General features: G+C 42.7%; 1 protein-coding gene across 1 annotated transcript in view; it reads right to left on the reverse strand.

The window, feature by feature from the left end:
• The window catches only part of scin (scinderin), a gene marked incomplete at both ends in the record, with an annotated part of 42,224 nt that overhangs the window by 13,173 nt on the left and 7,177 nt on the right, over positions 1 to 21,874 (reverse strand). Inside the window, one exon of the mRNA XM_079258790.1 lies at positions 549 to 703. Within this exon, the coding sequence (XP_079114916.1) occupies positions 549 to 703 (155 nt within the window). The remainder of the gene's footprint in view (positions 1 to 548; positions 704 to 21,874) is intronic.

Consider the following 21,874-nt stretch of genomic DNA (forward strand, 5'->3'; position numbering starts at 1 on the left):
CTGGTCCTGGTACTGGTACAGGTCCTGATTTCCAGTTCTGGTGCTGGAACAATAACCTGGACCAGGTCTGCTTCCTGGTCCTGGTCACAGTCATGGTCATGTTCCTGGTGACTGGTCTGGGTCCAGGTCCAGGTCCAGGTTATGGTCAAGGTCACGGTCCTGGTCCGGGTATGGGACCTGTTCCAGGCCCAGGTCTTGGTCCCTGTCCCGGTCCCGGTCCTGGTCACAGTCACTCTCTCAGTCTCATGGTCCTGATCAGGGTCCAGGTCCCGAGTCTGCGTCCGGTACCAGGTCTGAGTCTGGGTACTGTCCCAGTCCTGGTCATGTTCTTGTTCCTGGTCTCGGCCCTGGTGCATATCCAGGTATTTGTCCTGATCCTGGTCCTAGTACTGGTCCTGGTCCAGTACTTTGTCCAGGTCCTGGTTAGGGTCCTTGTCCTGGTCACAGTCATGGTCGTGGTCTCAGGCATGGTCATGTTCCTGGTCCAGGTCTGTGTCTGGGTCCAGGTCCAGGTCCTGGTATATGTCAGTAATAAATGTCAACCATACTCTGTACGTGATCCCGTCCTTGAAGTATCTGGTGAAGTCCGTGGACTCGGCGCCCTGCAGTTCTCGATACTGGACCGGTTTTCCACCCAGGTGGTCGTCCAACTGCACAGTAAAGATGGCGGCGGCGGTGCTCTCGTCCTGGCTGCACTCCTCTCCTGCAGAGACAACACAGCGTTGTCGTGTTGACACACACATATGATCGTATTCCCAGCTGGACCTCCACAGACACACACTGATACACCTGAACAGCTGGACCAGTCCTCCAGCTGCAGAGCAAAACCAGATCCAACCAGATAAACGTTCGTGCTCATCTTTCGTCCACACAGAGTGACAGTAGAGCAACTGAAGCATTAATAGATTATTTACTTTAATTAACTTGAATAAAAAGGAGACAAAATCAGAACATTAGTAGAATCTACACCAGTAAAAGTCCCAGAATGGTTGCCAGGTCTCTTCGCACTCCGCCAGCTTGTTTTAGGATAGAACTACGCATAGACATGCACTGGGTTGTGGTTTTTAATCAGAATTCATATTGTACGCAACAAATAATTTATCTACGTTTATATTTTCACACTCTTAATAATGTTTCTAATAATGCATTTTATTTAAAAGCACCTTTCAAGTCCCTTCAGGACCCTGTACAATAGAAACATTAAAAACAACAATAAGAAGCAGAAAAAAACCCAACATGAAGACGAAGGACAGAGTGCTTACAGGTGTGGATTTAAACAGATGTAAACAGTCATCGTTACTGTTTTATTCAAATAGTGCCATTTTATTCTGTCATGTTTTATTTGTAGCTTATTTTAATTTGTTGTCGTCTGGGCTATGTAATGTCTCGTCACCATTTTGTGTTTACTGTTTACCTGTTTACCTGAACCTCCAAATCTGAGACCATGGTCCTCAGCCGGAATAGGGTGGATTGCCCTCTCCGGGTCGGGAGTCAGGTCCTGCCTCAAGTGGAGGAGTTTAAATATCTCGGGGTCTTGTTCACGAGTGAGGGAAGGATGGAACGCGAGATCGACAGATGGATCGGTGCGGCGTCTGCAGTAATGCGGACTCTGCGTCGGTCTGTCGTGGTGAAGAAGGAGCTGAGCCAGAAGGCGAAGCTCTCCATTTACCAGTCGATCTATGTTCCTACCCTCACCTATGGTCATGAGCTGTGGGTCGTGACCGAAGAGATAGGGTGAGGAGCTCGGTCATCCGGGAGGAGATCAGAGTAGAGCCGCTGTCCTCCGCATTGAGAGAAACCAGTGTGAGGACATCTGGTCAGGATGCCTCCTGGACCTCCCTGGTGAGGTGTTCCAGGCACGTCCCTCTGGAAGGAGACCCCGGGGAAGACCCAGGACACGCTGGAGGGATTATATCTCTTGGCTGGCCTGGGAACGCCTCTGGATCCCCCCCACAGAGTTGGCAAATGTGGCTGGGGAGAGGGAAGTCTGGGCTTCCCTGCTTAGGCTGCTGCCCCCGCGACAAGTGCCCCAGATAAGCAGCAAAGAATGGATGGATGGATGTTTACCTGCCCAGGGTCTGCAGGTGAAAATGGGTTCTTAGCTACTCTGGTGTACTTATTGATATTTAAACAATAAAAACAGAAAGTTCAGAGCTATCAAGCAATTTGCCTGCAATACAGAAAAATTGATGAATAAACATTCTCTTGCATGAAGTTCTTGAGGCTAAAGATGTAGATAATTTTGGGGTTTAGGGGAACATTTCCTCAGAGTTCTTCCAAACACCTCCTCCAGAATTTATTTTATTTTGTCACATCCCTAAACACAACCAATGAATGAACATTTTGCTTTGCTGAATAATCTTCTTTAGTTTGTTGTCTGGAGGTCTTTACACCTTGCATGGTGGCGCTTCCCAGTGTGGATATCTGTTATTCTGGCTTTCCAGATGTTAAAGAGTTTGGACAAAAACATTTAAAAACTTAAAAGTTCTGTAATATATTGTAGACTCTTATCTACAGAATTGGATTAGGGTTAAGATGGGCGGACACTGTGCGGTTTCGAGGGGATTTCACCACGATTTTGCTGTCGCAGACCACGTTGTTTTTCGTTGTTCACACTCGAGCACGTTGTGCCGTCACACACCGACTGACACCGACAACTAGTCGTGGTTGTTAATAATCGTGGCTGACAGGAGTCGTACAGTATGAGTACACATGTCGTAGGGTCAGATAGAGTACGAGGGACAAACCCGGTCGTGCAGTGGGAGCATTTCCCCGACAGTCAGATTTCTAAAATCGCACAGTGTCCGCCTGGCATTAGGTGAGCTGTTCTGTAAAACTGACACTTTAAGTCAAATTGCATTTTTTTCCCACTGTTTTAAACATGAAATGGGAATTTCACATGATCGGCTGGAAAAACATCAAAATGCAAATAAAGGTCTTTTTTCCAGACATAAATTAAGCTTGATTTTATGATATTAATGTCTGTGTCTATTTGGTTCCGTTGTTCACAAAACAAAAAGTTGCTTTTTGTTGCAGCTATTATCATGTGATTGAGATTAAATACAAAGCATCTAATTAATTAGATCAGTGCCACCATAAGAGTATTTCTACTCTCATCATAAACTGGTTCTATTCACTATTTTTTCTCATTTACAGAATTCTTTACAGACTACAAAACTGCAGAACCTAAAAGGTTAAATGAGTAACTTCTAAATTTCCACTGCGTGAAAAGGGCAAGAATCCATGAAAATCTGTTGGGATATTTCCCTAAATACCGGAAGAATCCGGACCATTTCTGGTGCATATTCAGACATGTTTCATATCTGGTGATATACGGACACAAGATTCTGCATGAGGACATATATTGTGTCCGGACACAAGGTGTGACTGACTTTTGTCATATTTGAGCTCCAGATATGACCTGCGGTCACATCCGGAAGTATCTGGGATCAAAATACTGAACAGAGCAAGAATCTTGAAATATCTATAGGGGATATTTCACTAGGTCTCAGAAGAATCTGGACCATTTCTGGTAAATATCCTCAGTGATCAACATGTACCATATCTGGTGATATACTGACACAAGATTCTGCATGAGGACATATATTGTGTCCGGACACAAGGTGTGTCCGACTTTTGTCATATGTGAGCTCCGAATATGACCTGCGGTCACGTCTAGAAGTATCTGAGGTCAAGATACTGAACAGAACCAGAATCCTGACATATCTGTAGGGGATATTTCTCCAAGTCTCAGAAGAATCTGGACCAATTCTGGTAAATATCTAGAATTTGTTTTACAGGTTCCATATCTGGTGATATACAGAGATAACATACTGTATTAGGACGTGTATTGTGTCGGAGTTTTGTTCTCTCCTAATATGACCTGCAGTCCTGTCAGGAAGCATCTGAGTCAAGATACGCCAAAGGGCCAGAATCCTGACATATCTGTAAGGAATATTTCTCTAAGTCTCAGAAGAATCCAGACCATTTCTTATACAAATCCAGCATTTGGTTGAAATGTGCTCTACTTGTTGATGTACAGGCTCTGGGCACCTGATATGCTATTATATTGTGTCAGGATACCAGCCATTTATCTTTTTCTATATATTTCAATTTTTAAATATGACTTTGTTGATTTTGCTTCAACAGTTCCAAACAGAATGCCAGTATAGCAGTAATGACAAAAACACATCTTTTTAATGGTGTTAATCGTACAAATTTTTACAAATAACATGCAAATGAGCAGCAAAGTTCTTTTGACAGCAAAGAAAAGTATTTACAATATATGTTACTACACAAGTTTGACCATGATATAGTACAAATATTAGAGGCTTGTGTATTATCGCTGGGTGAGGCACATGGCTAAACACATTTTGCTGAGGGTAGCATTACCAACACATTCACAGTTTCTTTCCTTCCCTTGGAAAATGCTAGTTTAAATGTACAGTGGGCACACTGCCTTGCAATCCTCTTAAGTGGTATGAACATGGCAAATGCATGGTTTCCCAGACTGTGCAAGAGCTGTTTTGCCCAAAATGCAATTTATCTCCATGCTCTTTGAACCAATACACTTTTGCCACTGCATGTTCAACCATTATCCAACTATTATCACGACATAAACAGACAAAAACTTTCCATATACCCGATATCTCCCCTGGGCGCATGAAAGCATTAGCGTCAATAATTTGATTTCCAGTGATACTGTCAATGCCCAACCACTTTGCTGTCACAAATGATGATGTTACTGACCTATAGTGACATGTTGAAAATACATCACCAGCTAAACTGTATCTGTTGCTACACATGTACTTAAGGGACACTCGCTGAATCTGGTCATTTGGATATATGATCTTAAACATTGAAAGCAGATAGAAATTATCTGAATAACTCATTGTACTAGATTTAACTGGTGGAAGCAAAGTTTCAATAGTACGATCAAATGCAAAGTTGTCATGAGTAATAACCCCATGGATGAGATCATGTAAAACATGAAATTTTTCTGCATGAATAACTGTGCTAGTGGGGGCCTTGTGAAATAGTGATTCAATGTCTGGATCACAGCTTGCCCAAGGAGGTGGACATATTATTTGTTGCCCTGCTACTTGCCATTCAGTGAGCCATTTCCGCATCATATTCACCTCAGTCTCATGGTTGTTTGTGTGATATTCTCCCAATGTACCATTGGCACGTTCAAATGAGAAGCACCAGAATCCATGAACTGGTCCATAATCTTTTATGCATGACTTTAAATGCAAATGTAAATGCAAGTTCATAGTGCACCAATGTTTTCCGTATTTCCTTTCAAAAGAATTGCAAAATATCTTTAAACATCTATGGGCATCCTCAATCTGTGCACTATCAATGACTCTGGAGCACATCAACTGCGTTGCTGCAACAAAAATTTGCCATAACATGTAGTCCCCCTCTCCTAAGACTCCCTTCAAGGCAAAGGTGGAATATACACAAACCCAGAGTTTCCACTGTGCAGCCGTAAAACCTTCAAAAGCTGCTTCAATCTTTGAGGGTATGCCAGAATCTATTGTACTGGGAAGTTTCAAAGAGTTTACCCGATCCTGAATTGTTACAAACCCTTCCTTAGAGATGGCATTGGTATCTTTCCAAACTTGCAAAACTCTTTTGGCTGTACCCTCGAGCAAGTTATGCATTGGATCAATTACATGCATTCTGACAACATCAAAATATGGCAAATCATGCAAACAACTGTATCTAGCACCATATTTCTGTTCAATCCTTGTTTTATTAGCTTTATTTATTGCTCTCTTGGCTTCTCTGGCATATCTACAGTGCTCCTTACTACTTCTCATTGGCCATGCCTCATCAAATCCTGAGTAATCTACTTTATTATCTCGTGTGCGTGTAAAATCTTTCAAACACTTGCTACACCCCTTAGTTGCCATATGGCTCAAAAAACCTCCAGTTTTCCTCGCAGCTGGTATGTCACATGCTAAACACAACAGAGCAGCACGAACAAACTGCCCAGTAGCAGTACCATCATCTATGAATAACCCAGTCCACAGTTTTTTTTAAATCGCTGACCAAGGGTTCCAAAAACCCATTAATATGTTCTTTTGGCTCATGGGGACCAGGTATAATTCCAGCAACTATCATGTTTTCTTTCTTATACTGTATCTCCCTAGGAAGGTTCATTATTGCGATATAAATCACACCAACTGAGTCATTAATATTGTTATAGGGCTGGAACCAATCAACATTGAGCATAAGACCAAGATTGCCTGCCTCTTTTAAGAATGGCTTGCCTTCATAAACCAGAAAATCCTTCCACACCTGTCCATCAAAAACGTCAGCATAAAGTCCCTCCCTTACATTACGCTGCCTCCACTTTTCACAAGACTTTTTAAAGCCAGGCCTCTTTAACATGTCACCAATAGATGTAATCAAGCTTCGATAACAGAATTGTCTTTTGGGGTAAAGAAACTCTTTTCCATCTTTCCCAATGACAGATCTCATCAGCAAAGTGTCACATCCCTTACGGAATTTTTTTTGTGTGTGTCTGGGATATGCAACATAGCCACATTTGTTTGACTTTCTCCGAATTACCTTTCCGCTTGCATCATAGATATGTTTTACTGCTTCATTAAAGGCATAAACAGAATGGCACTTTGGACAAACAACATATTTTGTGAAGTCATATTTTACTACTAATTTATTCCTCAGCATGTATAAAGTGGCGGGGAAGTGGGTTGTGATGTTTTGTAAAGCAGTGTCACTTATTATACCATTCAAAAAAAGAAAAAAGCTTCTGAAAATTTTTAAGATGGCTTCAAATGCACGGTCAGATATTTTGAAAAGTGACTTCCATGTTGACAATATAAAAAGCAAGAACATCATAACTGCATTTTTTTCATTGGATGCTAGTTCTTCAGGCTTTTCTGTGTTGTTGTGTTGTTCAATCACTTCCTCTTCCTCACTCCAAAATTCTTGGTCTTCTGAAATTGACTGAAAGAATGTAAATAGAATTTTTTTTTTTTTTATGATGTTTCCAAAATTGCACAACGAGCTGCATAAATACAAAATACTGACAATAAAACTGAATGTAATTGTATGTAGTTTACTTACTTGTGCACTTCCAGCAGATTCATCTTCTGTGTTGTTATCCTCTGAAGATTCCTCGATGCAGTTTTTAGACAGTCTGGGCATCTTTTTCAAAAGAAACAAATAATAAATTAAAATCTAAAAAATTATTAGTTTTCTAGCTAGTAAATACAGATGATGAGAGCTGTTATTGTCTTGGTTATTGGTGCGATGACACAAAACCCTTTTTCACTATTAAATGTTTGCAACAAAACTTCTTCACGCTTACATTCTTATAAAGCTGAAACTGAATTACCTGTTCATCCTCTGATGAATCCACAATACGCTGTGCTGGTGGTCGTATCATTGGCTGGATTGCAAAAACCACAGAAGCACAGTTACCCAGTGAAGCAAATTCAAAATGACAATTTATAGGCATTTCCTATCCAACAGAACACATTATTAAGGACATGGAAAAGAAAAAGTCGCAAGGAGTAGTGGTGCCTTGTCGGACAAGCTAAGAAAAATTTAAAGAATTTCATTAAACTGATCCCTATGACCTGCAGGCCACATAACGTTTGAGGTGCCCCAAATGTAAGCAGATATCTTGTTCATGGCATGAATGTCTCATCCATGCAGAAATTGCAGGACCCTCCAAATTTACAAGCCTGCCATCTGCAACAATGTGGTTCTTGCCAATTTTGCAACCAACTTGCAAGTAATCTCTGTGTGTGTATATATTTGTGTTTTCAAACACATACCCAAACTTGTGTGTGTATGTTTAAATTTGTAGTTGTCTGAAAAAATAACGCTATAATCTAAAGCCTAGGCTGAGTGGTTGGGAGCTTATTGATGTGGAAAGCCAATTTGGGTAACGGGTGACGATTAGAAAATCTGTTTTTGCGGAAAATCTGCTGTGAACTGAATAGCAAGTTGATGAGTGGCAGACAAAGGGATAACACGAGAGGTGAAAAGCTGAACTACAGATATATTTACACCTTATTCTATGTAAATGTAACAGGGATTGTAGAAGTAACAGCCACATCATTGGTTAATTGTTCTTGTCCTGGCTGTACTCCCAGACAATGTCATGCAAATCAACTACTTTGGAGGTCATTGCAGGACAATTTAAATCTGTGCAAACCTCATTGTAGGTTAGAAACTCTGAACATAGAGCAGACTTGTCAACACAAATGTTTTCTTGTGAAACAAACTGAATTACCTGTTCATCCTCTGATGAATCCACAATACGCTGTGCTGGTGGTCGTATCATTGGCTGAATTGCAAAAACAACAGAAGCACAGTTACACAGTGAAGCAAATTCAAAATCACAATTTATAGGCATTTCCTATCCAACAGAACACATTATTAAGGACATGGAAAAGAAAAAGTCGCAAGGAGTAGTGGTGCCTTGTCGGACAAGCTAAGAAAAATTTAAAGAATTTCATTAAACTGATCTGGACTTCTTCCAGCAAGATTAATGGCTATGTCAGGTGCTTAACAGCTGACAGATAGCTGACTTGCAAAAAAGCAAAAGAGCTGGAGCACACTGATAATTTTTCACCTTCATTGTGAGGAAACATATAGCTGTGAATTTCTTGGTACCTATATGGTTTTGGATCAAACACAACTTTGAGTACATTACCTGCTGATTTCCTGCAGAGTCATCATCAGTTTCATGATCAATGTGGTACGACAGTCTTGTCATCTGAGAGTAAAAAACAGTCATATAAATCCAAACTATGTCTGCTCTTTTCAGGACAAAGAGGCTAGGCTTGAGCAGAATGTTTTTTACTGTTAACCCACAAGAAATTGCTTGTATTATCTCTGTCTTCCATCTGATTGAAAACACACACACACACACACACACACACATATATATATATATATATATATATATATATATATATATATATATATATATATATATATATATATATATATATATATATATATACATATATATATATATATATACACATACATATACATATATACACATACACATACATATACATATATATATATACACATACATATACATATATATATATGTACACATACATATACATATATATATATATATACACATACATATACATATATATATATATATACACATACATATACATATATATATACACATACATATACATATATATATAATACATCTATAATACTAGATAGATAGATAGATGTGTGTACATTCATATAAACACAGCTGCAAACACCAAATCTAATAAACTGTGTTATATTGCAACATTAGTAAATAGTTATAATTACCATTTCTGCACATTTCTGATGGCGGTAGAATGTTGATTTTGAAACATCTTTTCCGCAGTGATGGCAAAATCTTTCCAATCGTTTTCTTTTCTTTTCTTCCTGAGACATGCTGCTTTTAAGGCAAAAATCAAGGGAAAAAATTCTAAACCTATTACTTCTCTGCTGAAGACATTCTGAACCCATTTTAAAGCTTTGGGGAGTAAGATGTGCAATTGGAGGGAGGGAAGGTGGGCGGTGTCACTGAATACAACTTTGCGACACAACTTAGGGGGTCACTGGAAATAAGTTTTTAAAAGCTTTGTATTACGGAAGCCGAGAACAGTCGTGCTCGACTATTCTTTTTTTCAACGTTATATCAAGAAAACGAGGTATTTCAACCTTTGTCAGACCCGATAGAATTCAAATCAGGTCAAATTATCAGGATCCTCCACCTGACGTCTGATGCAGGCTTCACTGTACTGAGAGATGCCAGGCTAATTTGTCTGGGGCGTCTCTGTACGATCAAGCGAAGCGGCAGTCAGATCCACCTGTTGAGGTGTTGTTAAAAAAGATGATCATGGCTAAGCTCTCATCCTTGTTGAAGGACACGCAGCCCTCACCCCTCTGGGACGCTGACAGCCCTGCATGCTGCTTCAGCACCAGACTGTTGCATCCAAAGCGTACAGGTCCTTGATTCTTGCAATAATGTTTTATTGTAAAAACATATAACCACTTGAACGCTGGAGGAATTACATCTCTCAGCTGGCCCGGGAGCGCCTTGGGACCCCCCGCAGAGTTGGCGAATGTGGCTGAGGAGGGGGGCTTCCCTGGTTATGCTGCGATCAGAACCCCGATAAGCGGTAGAGGAGGGATGGATACATGGCACTTGGATGCACCGATGATGTTTGCATTCATAGCGATTCTCGTGCCGCTCAAGTTTCAATGAGAAATGATGCCACGTCATGGGGATTTGACTCATTTTTCCTTCTGTACAGACCCATGCCTTATAAAACTGTCCTTAAACTACGCATATTTATTACAATGGCTCGAAAGTGTTCCAAAGCACCATAATTTCACAATGTCTCAACCCAAGTATGAAGAAAAACTCTATCAAGTCCTGTAAATGAGCCATTTGTGATCTCCTACCCACCCCGCACACAATTTCCTCATCTAAAGTCGAAAATTACCAAGTTCACGTTGTCAGATACACGATATGTTTCATGTTTTTACAAAAGAATGATCACGTTATAACGTGATAGTTTCACGTTTTTACAATAAAATATCACGTTATAACGTGATACGTTTCACGTTTTTACAATAAACTATCACGTTATAACGTAAAAAGGCCCAAACTTTTTTTTTTTTTTTTTATAAGGATGACATCTCTACGCTTCCGTACTTTTGGCTTCCGTGCTTTTTTTTAAACTTATATTTTTATTTATTGCTGAAAGACATGTTTGGGGGTATCCCTCTGCAACACGATTACTATGGTCGTGACGTATATCCGAAGGCCTTGTGAAAACAAATCTGATTGGTTGCGTCACTGGCGTGTCGCCGTTGCGTATTTTCATTGGTTGCAAATAACACGACCAGACTGTTTAAATTTTATGCGGCACTGACCAGCCTCAGAAGACATCGAAATCGACAAGACTTTAAGCTTTTAAGAAAACACTGACAGAACAAAGAGACATGGAAGACTACGGCATGCGAACACCATGCAACGAAAAGCGGGGACGCAGTAGAATGCATGAAGACCACATTCTCTCTAATTCCAGCTCTCCGAGGACGCCAAGGGTCCGGGACATGGGGACGGTTACTCGTTCAGATATTTTGAGGTAAGCTTATTTAATGCAGCAATGTTAATGGGGGATTTTTACCATTTGCTTTTCCTTCCTTTTTCATTTATATATTTGACGAGTGTATTCACATCAGGAGAGTCGATCCGGTTGCGGACTGGGCTCACTTGTGGGGGGGTCTGTCCATGCGGACAGAGATCATGTTTAGTTTACACTGCACTGTGGTCAAACGAACCAAACCATTAGAATACTTCTAACCAAGGGTGGCACTGCACTAGTATTTAGCTAAAAAGAGGACAAGACCCACGTGAAGAGGAAAACTCTTCCATTTGGAGTTAAACTATGGCTGTTTTGGGTTTTTATTGTGTCCTTCGCAAGTATACTGCAGAAATCCACTGCAACAATGGACCCAGTATGAACACCAGGCGAGGCAGATGACCCTTAACGCCATCGCTATGGATTTACCCACAATGCCATGCTACACCACATGCAGGAAGGGACTTTTTTTGTAGTCCACTTCCTGTATTTGGTCCACTTGAAACTGACCGAGACCTGCATTTGTAGGCGGACCGAGTCCGGTTCTTTGGTCTGAATCAGAAGTTGTTTGGCGCGTTCACATTTCTCCAGACTTTGAGCAAACAGACTGATTCCAAACAAAAATACTGATGTGAACTATTTGTCTTCCCTGTTTTATTTCTTTGGCGCACTGTGTTGACTGAGCCCCTTAAATTTGTAACATTGTTATGTAATGAAATTATGTATGTTATTCTATTTTCTATTCTAACAATAAATGTTCCTCTTTTTCTCAATTTTCAGGCAAGTTGAGTCTCTATATCAGTTAGTGGAATCTATGAAAGCTGATTTCAAGGGGATGGCACAGAGGCTGGATGAAATGGAGAAAAAATATGAAGCTAAAAGTACACCGGATTCAAAGATCCCTCTGGAACTTTCTGTATGTATTTGCTTTTGAGAGCAAGCCTAAAAAACTTATATGTGTTAAAATACTGTACTTAAAAATGTTTGGAATAATAATGAGTTGTAATATCAGACAACTTTTCAGGGGATTATTGTATTTCTTTTTTTATTGTGGAAGCAATAACTCATAAGTGGCCTGTTCTACTTTCCTTATTATTGCACATATACTCCTCCAGTTGCCTTCCCATTTAATCAATCTGCACTTTTACCCATACTTTATGCATTACTATATTTATTACAGAAATTTGACCGTAATAGAGAATTTAATGTAGCTAAACACATTATAATGGTTCCTCCCCCCACAGGCTCTGGTTCGTCAAACACATGTAAATCTCGGGGAGCAGCTCCAGTGGAGGGTCCAGCCGAGTGACAAGTAGGTTTCTTTCTAATGTTTTAAGTCTAGAAAAATATTAGCAGCTTTAAAAATGTTGGTGTTTTTCTTCAGCTTTCGGACACCACACAATGAAGAGGTTACAGCTGCAGTGATCCAGGCAATTAAAGATGTGGAACCAAATTGGAGCTTCCACCAAGTTCGAAGTATGTATTAAACATGGGTGTGAAGTCGGGTTTGATAAGGTGATGTGTAAATAGCTAGCATTTATATTTCACCTGTCAATGTTTTTCCATCCACTAGGAGCATGTAACCGGGCCTTTGAAAATTTAAAAGCCTCTGAGAGAATGGAGAGAGATGGGACCAAGGAGAGAGTCAAGAGGCGGAAGCTCATGACAAGTAGGCGTGACCGGGTGAGTTGTCTTAACTAAATCTGCAGCTGTCTGTGTAACTGAACTATATGTCATATTTTGACAATTTGGTTTTACCTTTATGTCCATGTTGTATGTACAGTACCAGTCAAACTTTTGGGCACATTTTCCAATTGGATGTAATGGTAAAGTGTCCAAACTTTTGACTGTTAGTGTATGTATTTGGGTTTAGGTATGTGCATGCATAGCATAGAATATCCTTAGAAGTATTCGTCACTGTTTATGTTTGTAAAAACTTATAATTATCTGAAGAATTTTTATTTAATCCTTTTTGTTGTAGTCCATAAGTCCATAGTACTAGGGAAGTTTTAATGACTTGTGCAGAGTCTATTAATGTGCACAACTTATTTAAAAAACTGTAGCGTTTTGTGGTAAACAAATAAGAACCCTGCATATTTTGAGTATACCTCTGTCACAGCTGGATCTGAATAACTTAGTGATCTAAATAAACAATATAGGTGTAGCTAACAAAACCTTCACATGCATCCTTCTGCCTCAGAGAGCTAGGCTTTTTTTCTGTCCCATGTTCATGAAGATGTCAACATACCATCAGAAAACAGGCAGCACTTGCCTCTAATTTGCAATATCTTAACTGAGCATGGCCTTAGATATAATTCAATATGATACACTTTACATTCCATTAAAAACAGAAGGTTTTTATTGTAGACTTTGGTTGCATACAGCTAAAACTCATTTGTTTTTCTTCTTCTACAGCTGTTCAAAAAGCGTGTAAAGATTGGCGAGGAAGTCCTTAACAAAGATGACCTGGAATTTTTGAAAGGAGCCAATCTAAATTATGTCAGTGATGAAGAAAGCAACGGTGAAAGGACAGAGTTTAACTATAACTCACCAAAGTGGCGTTGTACTTGGCTCACCAGGGTCATGAGTATTTGTCAAAGGGCCTTGGATGACAACCGTAAGAAGGGAGTTGAACCAAGGTCGACACATTAAAGAAACTGTGTAGGTTTCACACACCGTGATCCACCTCCTGGAAACAGTCGCTATGTGGTGGAAGAAGAAAGTGAACTGGACTAAAAAGAGACTTAGATATTTTTCTGGTGTTTATTTATTTTTAAATTGTTTGCTGTGGATGGTTTTGGTGTTTATTTATTTATAAATTGTTTGCTGTGAGTGCATGTTTTATTTTTATATTGAAATGTTTGAAGTGAAATGGTTAGCTGTCATTTTAAGTAAATGTTCTATATGCTCACCTAGTCAAAATGTGTTGGCCTTTTTTGATATTTTACTGATTATTTGGTGTGCTACATTGGAAAAGGCAGGGTATATAGATAAGTAATATTGTGTTTGGACTGCAAATATGGCTACAGGCCACATATCCAGAATCCTGACCCCAGATATGATGAGTATACAAACATCAGAAATCACCAGATTTGACATGAGTAGAATCTGGAGATATCCAGACAACAGATATAACTTGTGTTCGGACTGCAAATATGGCTACGGGCCACATATACAGAATCCTGACCCCAGATATGATGAGTATACCAACATCAGAAATCACCAGATTTGACTTGAGTAGAATCTGGAGATATCCTGTCCGAATATCTTTAGTGTAGGGATACTCTCCGAATATGGGCCTTTACCAGTATCCCATATCTGGGGAAAATCTGAACTGCAGATTCTATCAGTATCAAAGTGGTCCCATACCGGGAGTTGATATGTTCCTGACATGACATCTGAGACGGTCATGTTCGGAGAGTATCCAGGACAGATATCACCATGCATGAGGCACATCTGAGGGTATCCAGGCAAAGATATCTCTGGATTCTGGGGGTTTTTGCGCAGTGTTCTCTTTCGGTTACTCGCTCCTGCTGTACTTAGAAACCCCTTTCAGTCTCTGTGATGTTAGTCAGCTTAGATGCTTCACATTGTCTGAATAACTGAAGCAGAGCAGATGACAGACGTGCAAAGGTTTTCAGTCACTTCCTGTGTCAGCAACACGCCAAGACACCAGAAACCAGACCTTCCAGAGCAGTTTAAACTGCTGCGTTGTTTGACTGACGTGTCAAATGTTTGAGTCCCTGCACTGGTGTCAAACTCCAGTCCTCCAAGGCTGCAGGATCCTGCAGGTTTTTGTTGTCTCCATGCTCCAACACGCCTGATCAGATTAATAAATAGGATGACAAGAAGCTGCTGGATCCATTTGATTTGAATCAGCTGTGTTGGTGCAGGGAAACAACAACAACCTGCTGGATCCGGCCCTCGTGGACGGCAGTTTGACGCCCTTAAGTGACCAGATCCATCCATAAGCTGCATTTCTGATGTTACAAACGTTTTCATATCAAGTTAGTCTCCTATGTCCAGGAATGTCCAGGAATGTCGTTTCACTACATACCAGCTGTCAATCAAAGAAAAGTTTTGGAACAACATTTTGTAAGAATAATTTTCCTTCGTCTCACCACAGAGCAGTTTGCCACTTCGCCTCTTAGCAGCACAAACACCAGTGTTTCATGGGTTTGATGGGTGAAGAAACATCAACACAAAGAAAATTCACCGTTATTCTTTGTTTACACCAACTAGTGTGAAGTTTAGTTGTTTTACCGTCAGAATGTGTGAAATGGAAGCTGGTAAATTATTAACACTTGTGGGATATCTCTGCCAAACATCTGTCAATACCGCAGAAGCAAATGTCACACTAAGCTACGGTGGCAGAACAGACACATCGCTCTGAAGCCTCTCTCATGGTCTGGGGTTGTCGGTGTCCATGGCAACGTGAGCATCTGGGGCCATCCAGACATCATCCTGCCTATTTCAGCAAGACAATGCTGAGACACATGCAGAAAGCAATAAAGATCACATTTTTCCATTTTAAATGTGATGAAGCTGATTATGTACAAACATATTTTATCCAAAGATGTAACAAGTCATACTGTTGGTTTAGTTATTGATCTCACTTTAAAAATGCTTTGAAAATGGAAGAACTGCTACTGATTATGTAATAATACACACACAAGAATGCATTTCTCACAAATGTAGGATTTTTTTTTTAGCATTACTTTGTGTAATTTGCTTATCTGAAAATAGTAGATAATAGATGATGTTAAGTTAGTTTACAGGCAAGATTACTGGGAAATTATTATCTTGCTGGTTGTTGCAACACATTGTTCCAGCAGAGTTACACTGCTAGAGAGACTGTCCTGTCTGCAGTCCCGTCCTGTCTCCACTGGAAATGTGGGGAGTATTATCAATCAAGACCCGTTGAGAAGGTTGAACATGAAGAAAGAACAGAAAATTGTTCCAACGCCAAATCATCAGTAATCAGCATCTTAAGCTTAATGAAGGAAAGACGGTGAAATGAAGAGGTAAGACGATCCTGTCCAGGTGCTTACATCACTCTTTTTTTATATATGAATCGAGACATTAGCTTTTATATCCCAGCTTTAAGGGACTAATGCACATCCAAAGCATCCTCACTTACCACTGACTGAAATGTTCTGTTTTTAACCAGTCATGTAACAGCCGCATATCAGTGTTTTTCTATTTCTGTGATGAGTTATATATAAAAAAAAAAATTGTAAAACAAGGCATTTTTAGATGTACAGCAACTTCCATGCACAAGACAATTCAAAAGAACATTAAAAGCATTACAGAAGGCGTAAAGAAGCATGAAAGACAACAACAAATGGCAAAAATCAGATCAAAATGAAATAAATTAAATTTATAGACATCAAGACCATTTACATTAAATCAGTTGTAGATTTTATGCATACAAAGAATGCTGGTTAGTCAGTTCTATACCTTCGTTCCACCCTAACGTCAATGGATGACCCTTATCAACCATTATAAAATACTTTGTTATTACTTGCCTCAAGAAGCTGGCCCCTATAAAAATCTTTTTCACACACTCAGTCCATTGGTTCACCCCCAACCTCCACCAACTGAAACCACCAAAATGCCAGCTTGAAAGACTTCAAAGGAAAACTGGACTTACAATTCATCGTCAAGCAAACTGGTCCATTTTCAACTGGACCATCAACGAAACTGCCCTCATCCACTCCTCGATCCACCTATTATGCTAACCTCAGCCACTGTCTTTTAACTCCTAAATACCAGTGATAACGCCGCAAATTCATTCACAGTTGATCATTTCATTCTGTCCTTTCGCCTTTCCAATCCAAAATTGACTCCATTTACATTCCCAACCCGCTTCCCCTGCATGGCATGTTGTCTACCCCATCCCCCGCTCCACTCTACGAATTACCTCTCCTCGCTTTACCTTCTCGCCCATCGCTTCCACTGATCTAGCTAAAATCATTGCTACCATGAATTCCACCACCCAGACCCCTTCTCCCCTTGTTGACCAATGCCTCCACACCATCTCCACCTATTGGAATAGTAAACTCCTCCATAACTCCTTCCCTGTCCTCATTCTCTCAAACTGGCTGCAATCGCCTACCGCCATCCTCAAGAAACCTGGACTCAACCCTGGCAATACCCTGACAAATTCAGTCCAACCTCCCTTTCCTTTCCAAAATCCTGGTAAAAACAGTTGCCTCCCAAATCATAGCCCATCCCACAGACAACCGTCTCGATGAACAATTTCAAACTGGATCCATACTCACCAGAGCACTGAAACTGCCCCCCTGAAAGTCACTAATGTCCTCCTCCAATCCTCTGATCCTGGCTTTCTTTCTGTTCTCATCCCTCTGGAGCTCTCTGCCACCTTTGATACAATCAATCTTTCCATCATACTCTCCCGACTACAATCCCTTCTCCACATCATGATGATGCCCCCACCAGGCTGACTTCATATCGCGCAGACCAGTTCATTTCCATCAACAACTGCTCTTCCTCAATTGCCCTGTCCCAAGTTATCCCCCACAGTTCGATCCTCTCCTCTTCATCCTATAAGTCCACCCCCTCGATCGGGTCATCCACCATCATGGCCTTGTGCCTCTTCTCCATCAGTACCAGCTTGTCTCAACTTAACTCGCCTCAACTCATCTCAACTTGGTCCTGTTTCTTTTCCATTACAGTTTAGTAACAGGTCTGAAAGGGGCGGGGTTTGTGTGAAATCACTGTGATGTCAGTGTTGCACACGACAAGCTCTATAACAACACAGGACCTAGACGCAATCTGCTACTTGATCTGCGGCTCACCGGTCGCTGACCATAAATCGTATCCATTTGTTGGAACCACTTCCAGTCTCGTCTGTTTGATCCACTCCAGCCATTGTTGTCCTTGACCTTGATAGTCACTATGGAGTTTTTTCAGCTTCTCTCGACACTGCTGAAAACTCTGTTGCCAGCCGTAGCCATAGAATCAGAAAGCTCTTGATAGAATTTTCCATTTTGTGTCGTTCCATCTGGTTCCCTCTGTATCCTTTCCTCAGCAACCAAGCAAAGAAACGTCTCCACCTCAGTGTTGGACCATGGAACAGACTTTTATTGCACCATTGCTTGTCACGTAACGCAAACAACTTGCGAGTTGGAGTTGCTCTTCCAGTGATATCACTCCCTGACCTCTTTTTTTTTTTTTTTTTTTCTTCTTTTTTTTTTTGTCTTGTCCAGCATTTAGGCAAGCAGAATGATGGTCTGGATGCTGTGTTCTGCTGAGCAAATTTTCTCTGCCAAGGGAAGCTTTATAGATATAATGATCCCCTTGACTTTCTGAATTTTTATTTTATTTCTATGTTTATTTTGTATTGTTGTTTGAATTGTAGAGTTTGTACTGCTGGACCAGAGAGGACAGACAAAAGACAGAAAGAGAAAGGAGAAGAAACACCTCATAAGAAAAGGGAAAGAGATAAAGGGAGAGAAAAGGGAGAGAAAAAAACAACAACTAAAAAATAACCCAAAAACAAAAAGAAAGAAAACAACCTACAGATGTATACATACACACATACAGGCACACACATACATAAACACACACATACACACGCATACATACACATACATATACACACACGTATACACACATAATATATATATATACACATATATATACATATGTACACATATACATATACACATACATACATATACACACGCACCTCTATGCACACACATACACACACATACATACGTACAAACATATACGCACTTGCCAGTATTAACACACATATATATACACATACAAGCCAACTTTAGATCATAGTAACTAAACTATGAATCTAAAAAGTTAAATATAAATGAGAAACAAACAGAAATGAGAAAACTAGCTGCTGTTAGTGAATAAAACTGCGTGACGACTCGGTGACTGTGTCACATGCAGAACATGCAGAGTGGAACGTTTTCCGGAAAAGGTGATCATGCCAGTGTGACCCCTCCCACACAAAGGCAAGAGGCACGCCAGGAGGACCCCCGAGACCAGGGCCATCGGCAGCCATCCCCAGGCGCAGACCCCAACCGCCCCACCCCGGAGCCAGCCATGCACCGACCCAGGAGGAGGCAGAGGGGGGTCCCAGCCAGAGTCCCCCGCAGTCAGGGGGAACAGGCCCCAGCAGGCCCGGACCAGCGAGGACCGGCCCCGCCGGGCACCGGCCACCCAGGGCAGACAGAGCGCGGGCCCCACGGCCCCAAGAGCCCAGAAGCAACCCCCCACCCCCGCAGGCAGAGGACCCAGCCCACACCGACGGAGGGCCGGGATCCCCAGACCGCCACCGAGCGGCAGCCAGGCCGCACCCCAGTGGACCAGCAGCGCTCCCCGAGCACCAAGACCCTCCACGCACACGCACACAAACACACACACACACACACACATACGCACACACGCACACACATGTGCACACACACACACACGCACGCACACACACACACACACACACACACATGCACCCACCCACCTACCCCCACCCACACCCACACGCATCCACACTTCCTCCTTAAACACACCCTATCCACCCATTCTCTTACACACGCTCAAACTCACACTCTCCTACCCCCGTTCTTTATACACACACACACCCTCACACACACATCCCTGCTCCCTCTATAATCACCCATTCTTCCATACACGCATACCCCACTCTACACACACACACACACCTCCCTACACCCCTCTATCCACATTCACACTCCTCATTGTACACTCACCCCATCACTTCCCTGTACCACCAACATAACCCCACATACGCACCCCCACCCATCTGCATACACCCCCCCTTCCTCCTATCCCAGCGGCCATCCACTTTCCTAAATTCTTTCACCCTGATCCCCCCACCCCCCCTCTACCCTAACATTCAGTCACCACTTCATCCATTGGCTCATGCACGCCCTCACCTTTCTTTCCCAACGTGTCCCCTGTGAGATACCCCCGGGGGAGCAGGGGATAGGATGGCCCCGATCAGGGCCCCACAACTACCCCCCACCCCTGTCAATGCCCCCCCACCACCCCACACATGCAGCCGATCCAGCACCACCCAGGGCCAGCAGCAGTCCCACCCCCGCCAGGCCAGCCCAGACCCAGGCCCCCTGAACAGCACCACTCCCCCGCCCAAACTCCTCCGGCACAGCCCCAGAAATAGGGGCGTGGCAGGACCCCATTGTCACCCCCTCCCTCCCAGCTTATGAATGATTGTGAAGTGTGTGTTGTTTGCAATTAAAATTGGGAAGAAGTAACCACATCATGTTGGGAGCGGGACCACCAAAGCAGCCCCGCCCACCGCACACTGCATGGCCCGCCCCCCAAAGTATGTCCATGTGTTGTCAGTGTGTGTTTTTTGTGTTATGTTGACTAAGTGTAATTAAAACTGGGAGGTGAACCGATGCTGGGTGCAGCGATCGAAACCACCTTGATGGCCTCGCTCACCATCCAGATCAACGTGTCCGCCTCCCAACGCCCTGCCTGTGTGTGCTGGAAGAAGGGAAGGAGGGGGGTCCGGGGATTTAGGTCCCGAGGGAAGCGCACCTCCCTCAAGAAGATGAGCCAACTGCGGCACGAGGCACGTCCCCCATTCCCGGGGCCCCCGAAGGCCAGGACAGGCCAAGGGCAGCTGCCCCAACAACCAGGGCCCTCAGCAACCCCAATAAAGGAGCCGCCACCGGCCCCAGAAGGCACCAACGAACCACATGCAAAAGTGGGGGGGGGGGGGGGCAAAGAAGAGGAGGGGCGGGAGAAGGAGAGACAGACCAAGGGCCCACCGCCCCCACACCCCTAGGAGACGCCCCCACCCAGAGACATGTTGCATTCCCTTCTCCTTTACACACCAACACATTCACACCCCCTCACCATCAGCCTGGTATACACACACATCTACACACACACACACACCTACAGACCCACACATACATCTATACACATACACACCCATTCTAACAGATACACGGCCAAAAGATTAGTCCACCTCCAAAACCCTACATCCCACTCACCTCCCTGCCCATCACAAAACACCCCTTCTCATTCTACCTACCCTAGAACAAACCACCACAACTCCCCACTTCTCTCACTGAAGTCCTACCCCCTTCATAATCATGACCCTTCACCCCCCTATACACCTACATACACATGCACCCCCCCCACTCCCCCCTACACACGGGCCACTACCCCCCATACACATGCATCTCAATACTCCTCTATATACACACCCCTATCTCCCATGCATTTAACACCAGATTATCCACACACAAGCCCTTACCCCTTCCCACACACACACACACACACACACACACACACACACACACCCACTCCCTCATTCACAACCCCAACCCCCCACACAATCATGTACTATCACAGTCCCCTAAACCTCCACCCCAACACCCCTCACACACTCCCGCATACACACACCCCTCACCCCCTATACCTTCATGTACCGCTACAATCCTCTATACACACCCCGCATATACACCACCGCACTCCCTCATACGTACACCCCCACACATACATGCCTCAACACACTCCCACATACACGCACCCCTACCCCCCATACATTCATGTACCACTACACTCCTCCATACACACCCCATATGTACACAGGCACCCCCCCATCCTCAACTATCTTGGGCCCGGGTCCCTCTGCCGGGCACCAGGGCACGGACCCGCCCCCACTGCAGCGGCAGGTCCAGGTC

This window comes from Telmatherina bonti (assembly GCF_933228915.1).
Source record: "Telmatherina bonti genome assembly, chromosome: 19".
Lineage (NCBI taxonomy): Eukaryota > Metazoa > Chordata > Actinopteri > Atheriniformes > Telmatherinidae > Telmatherina > Telmatherina bonti.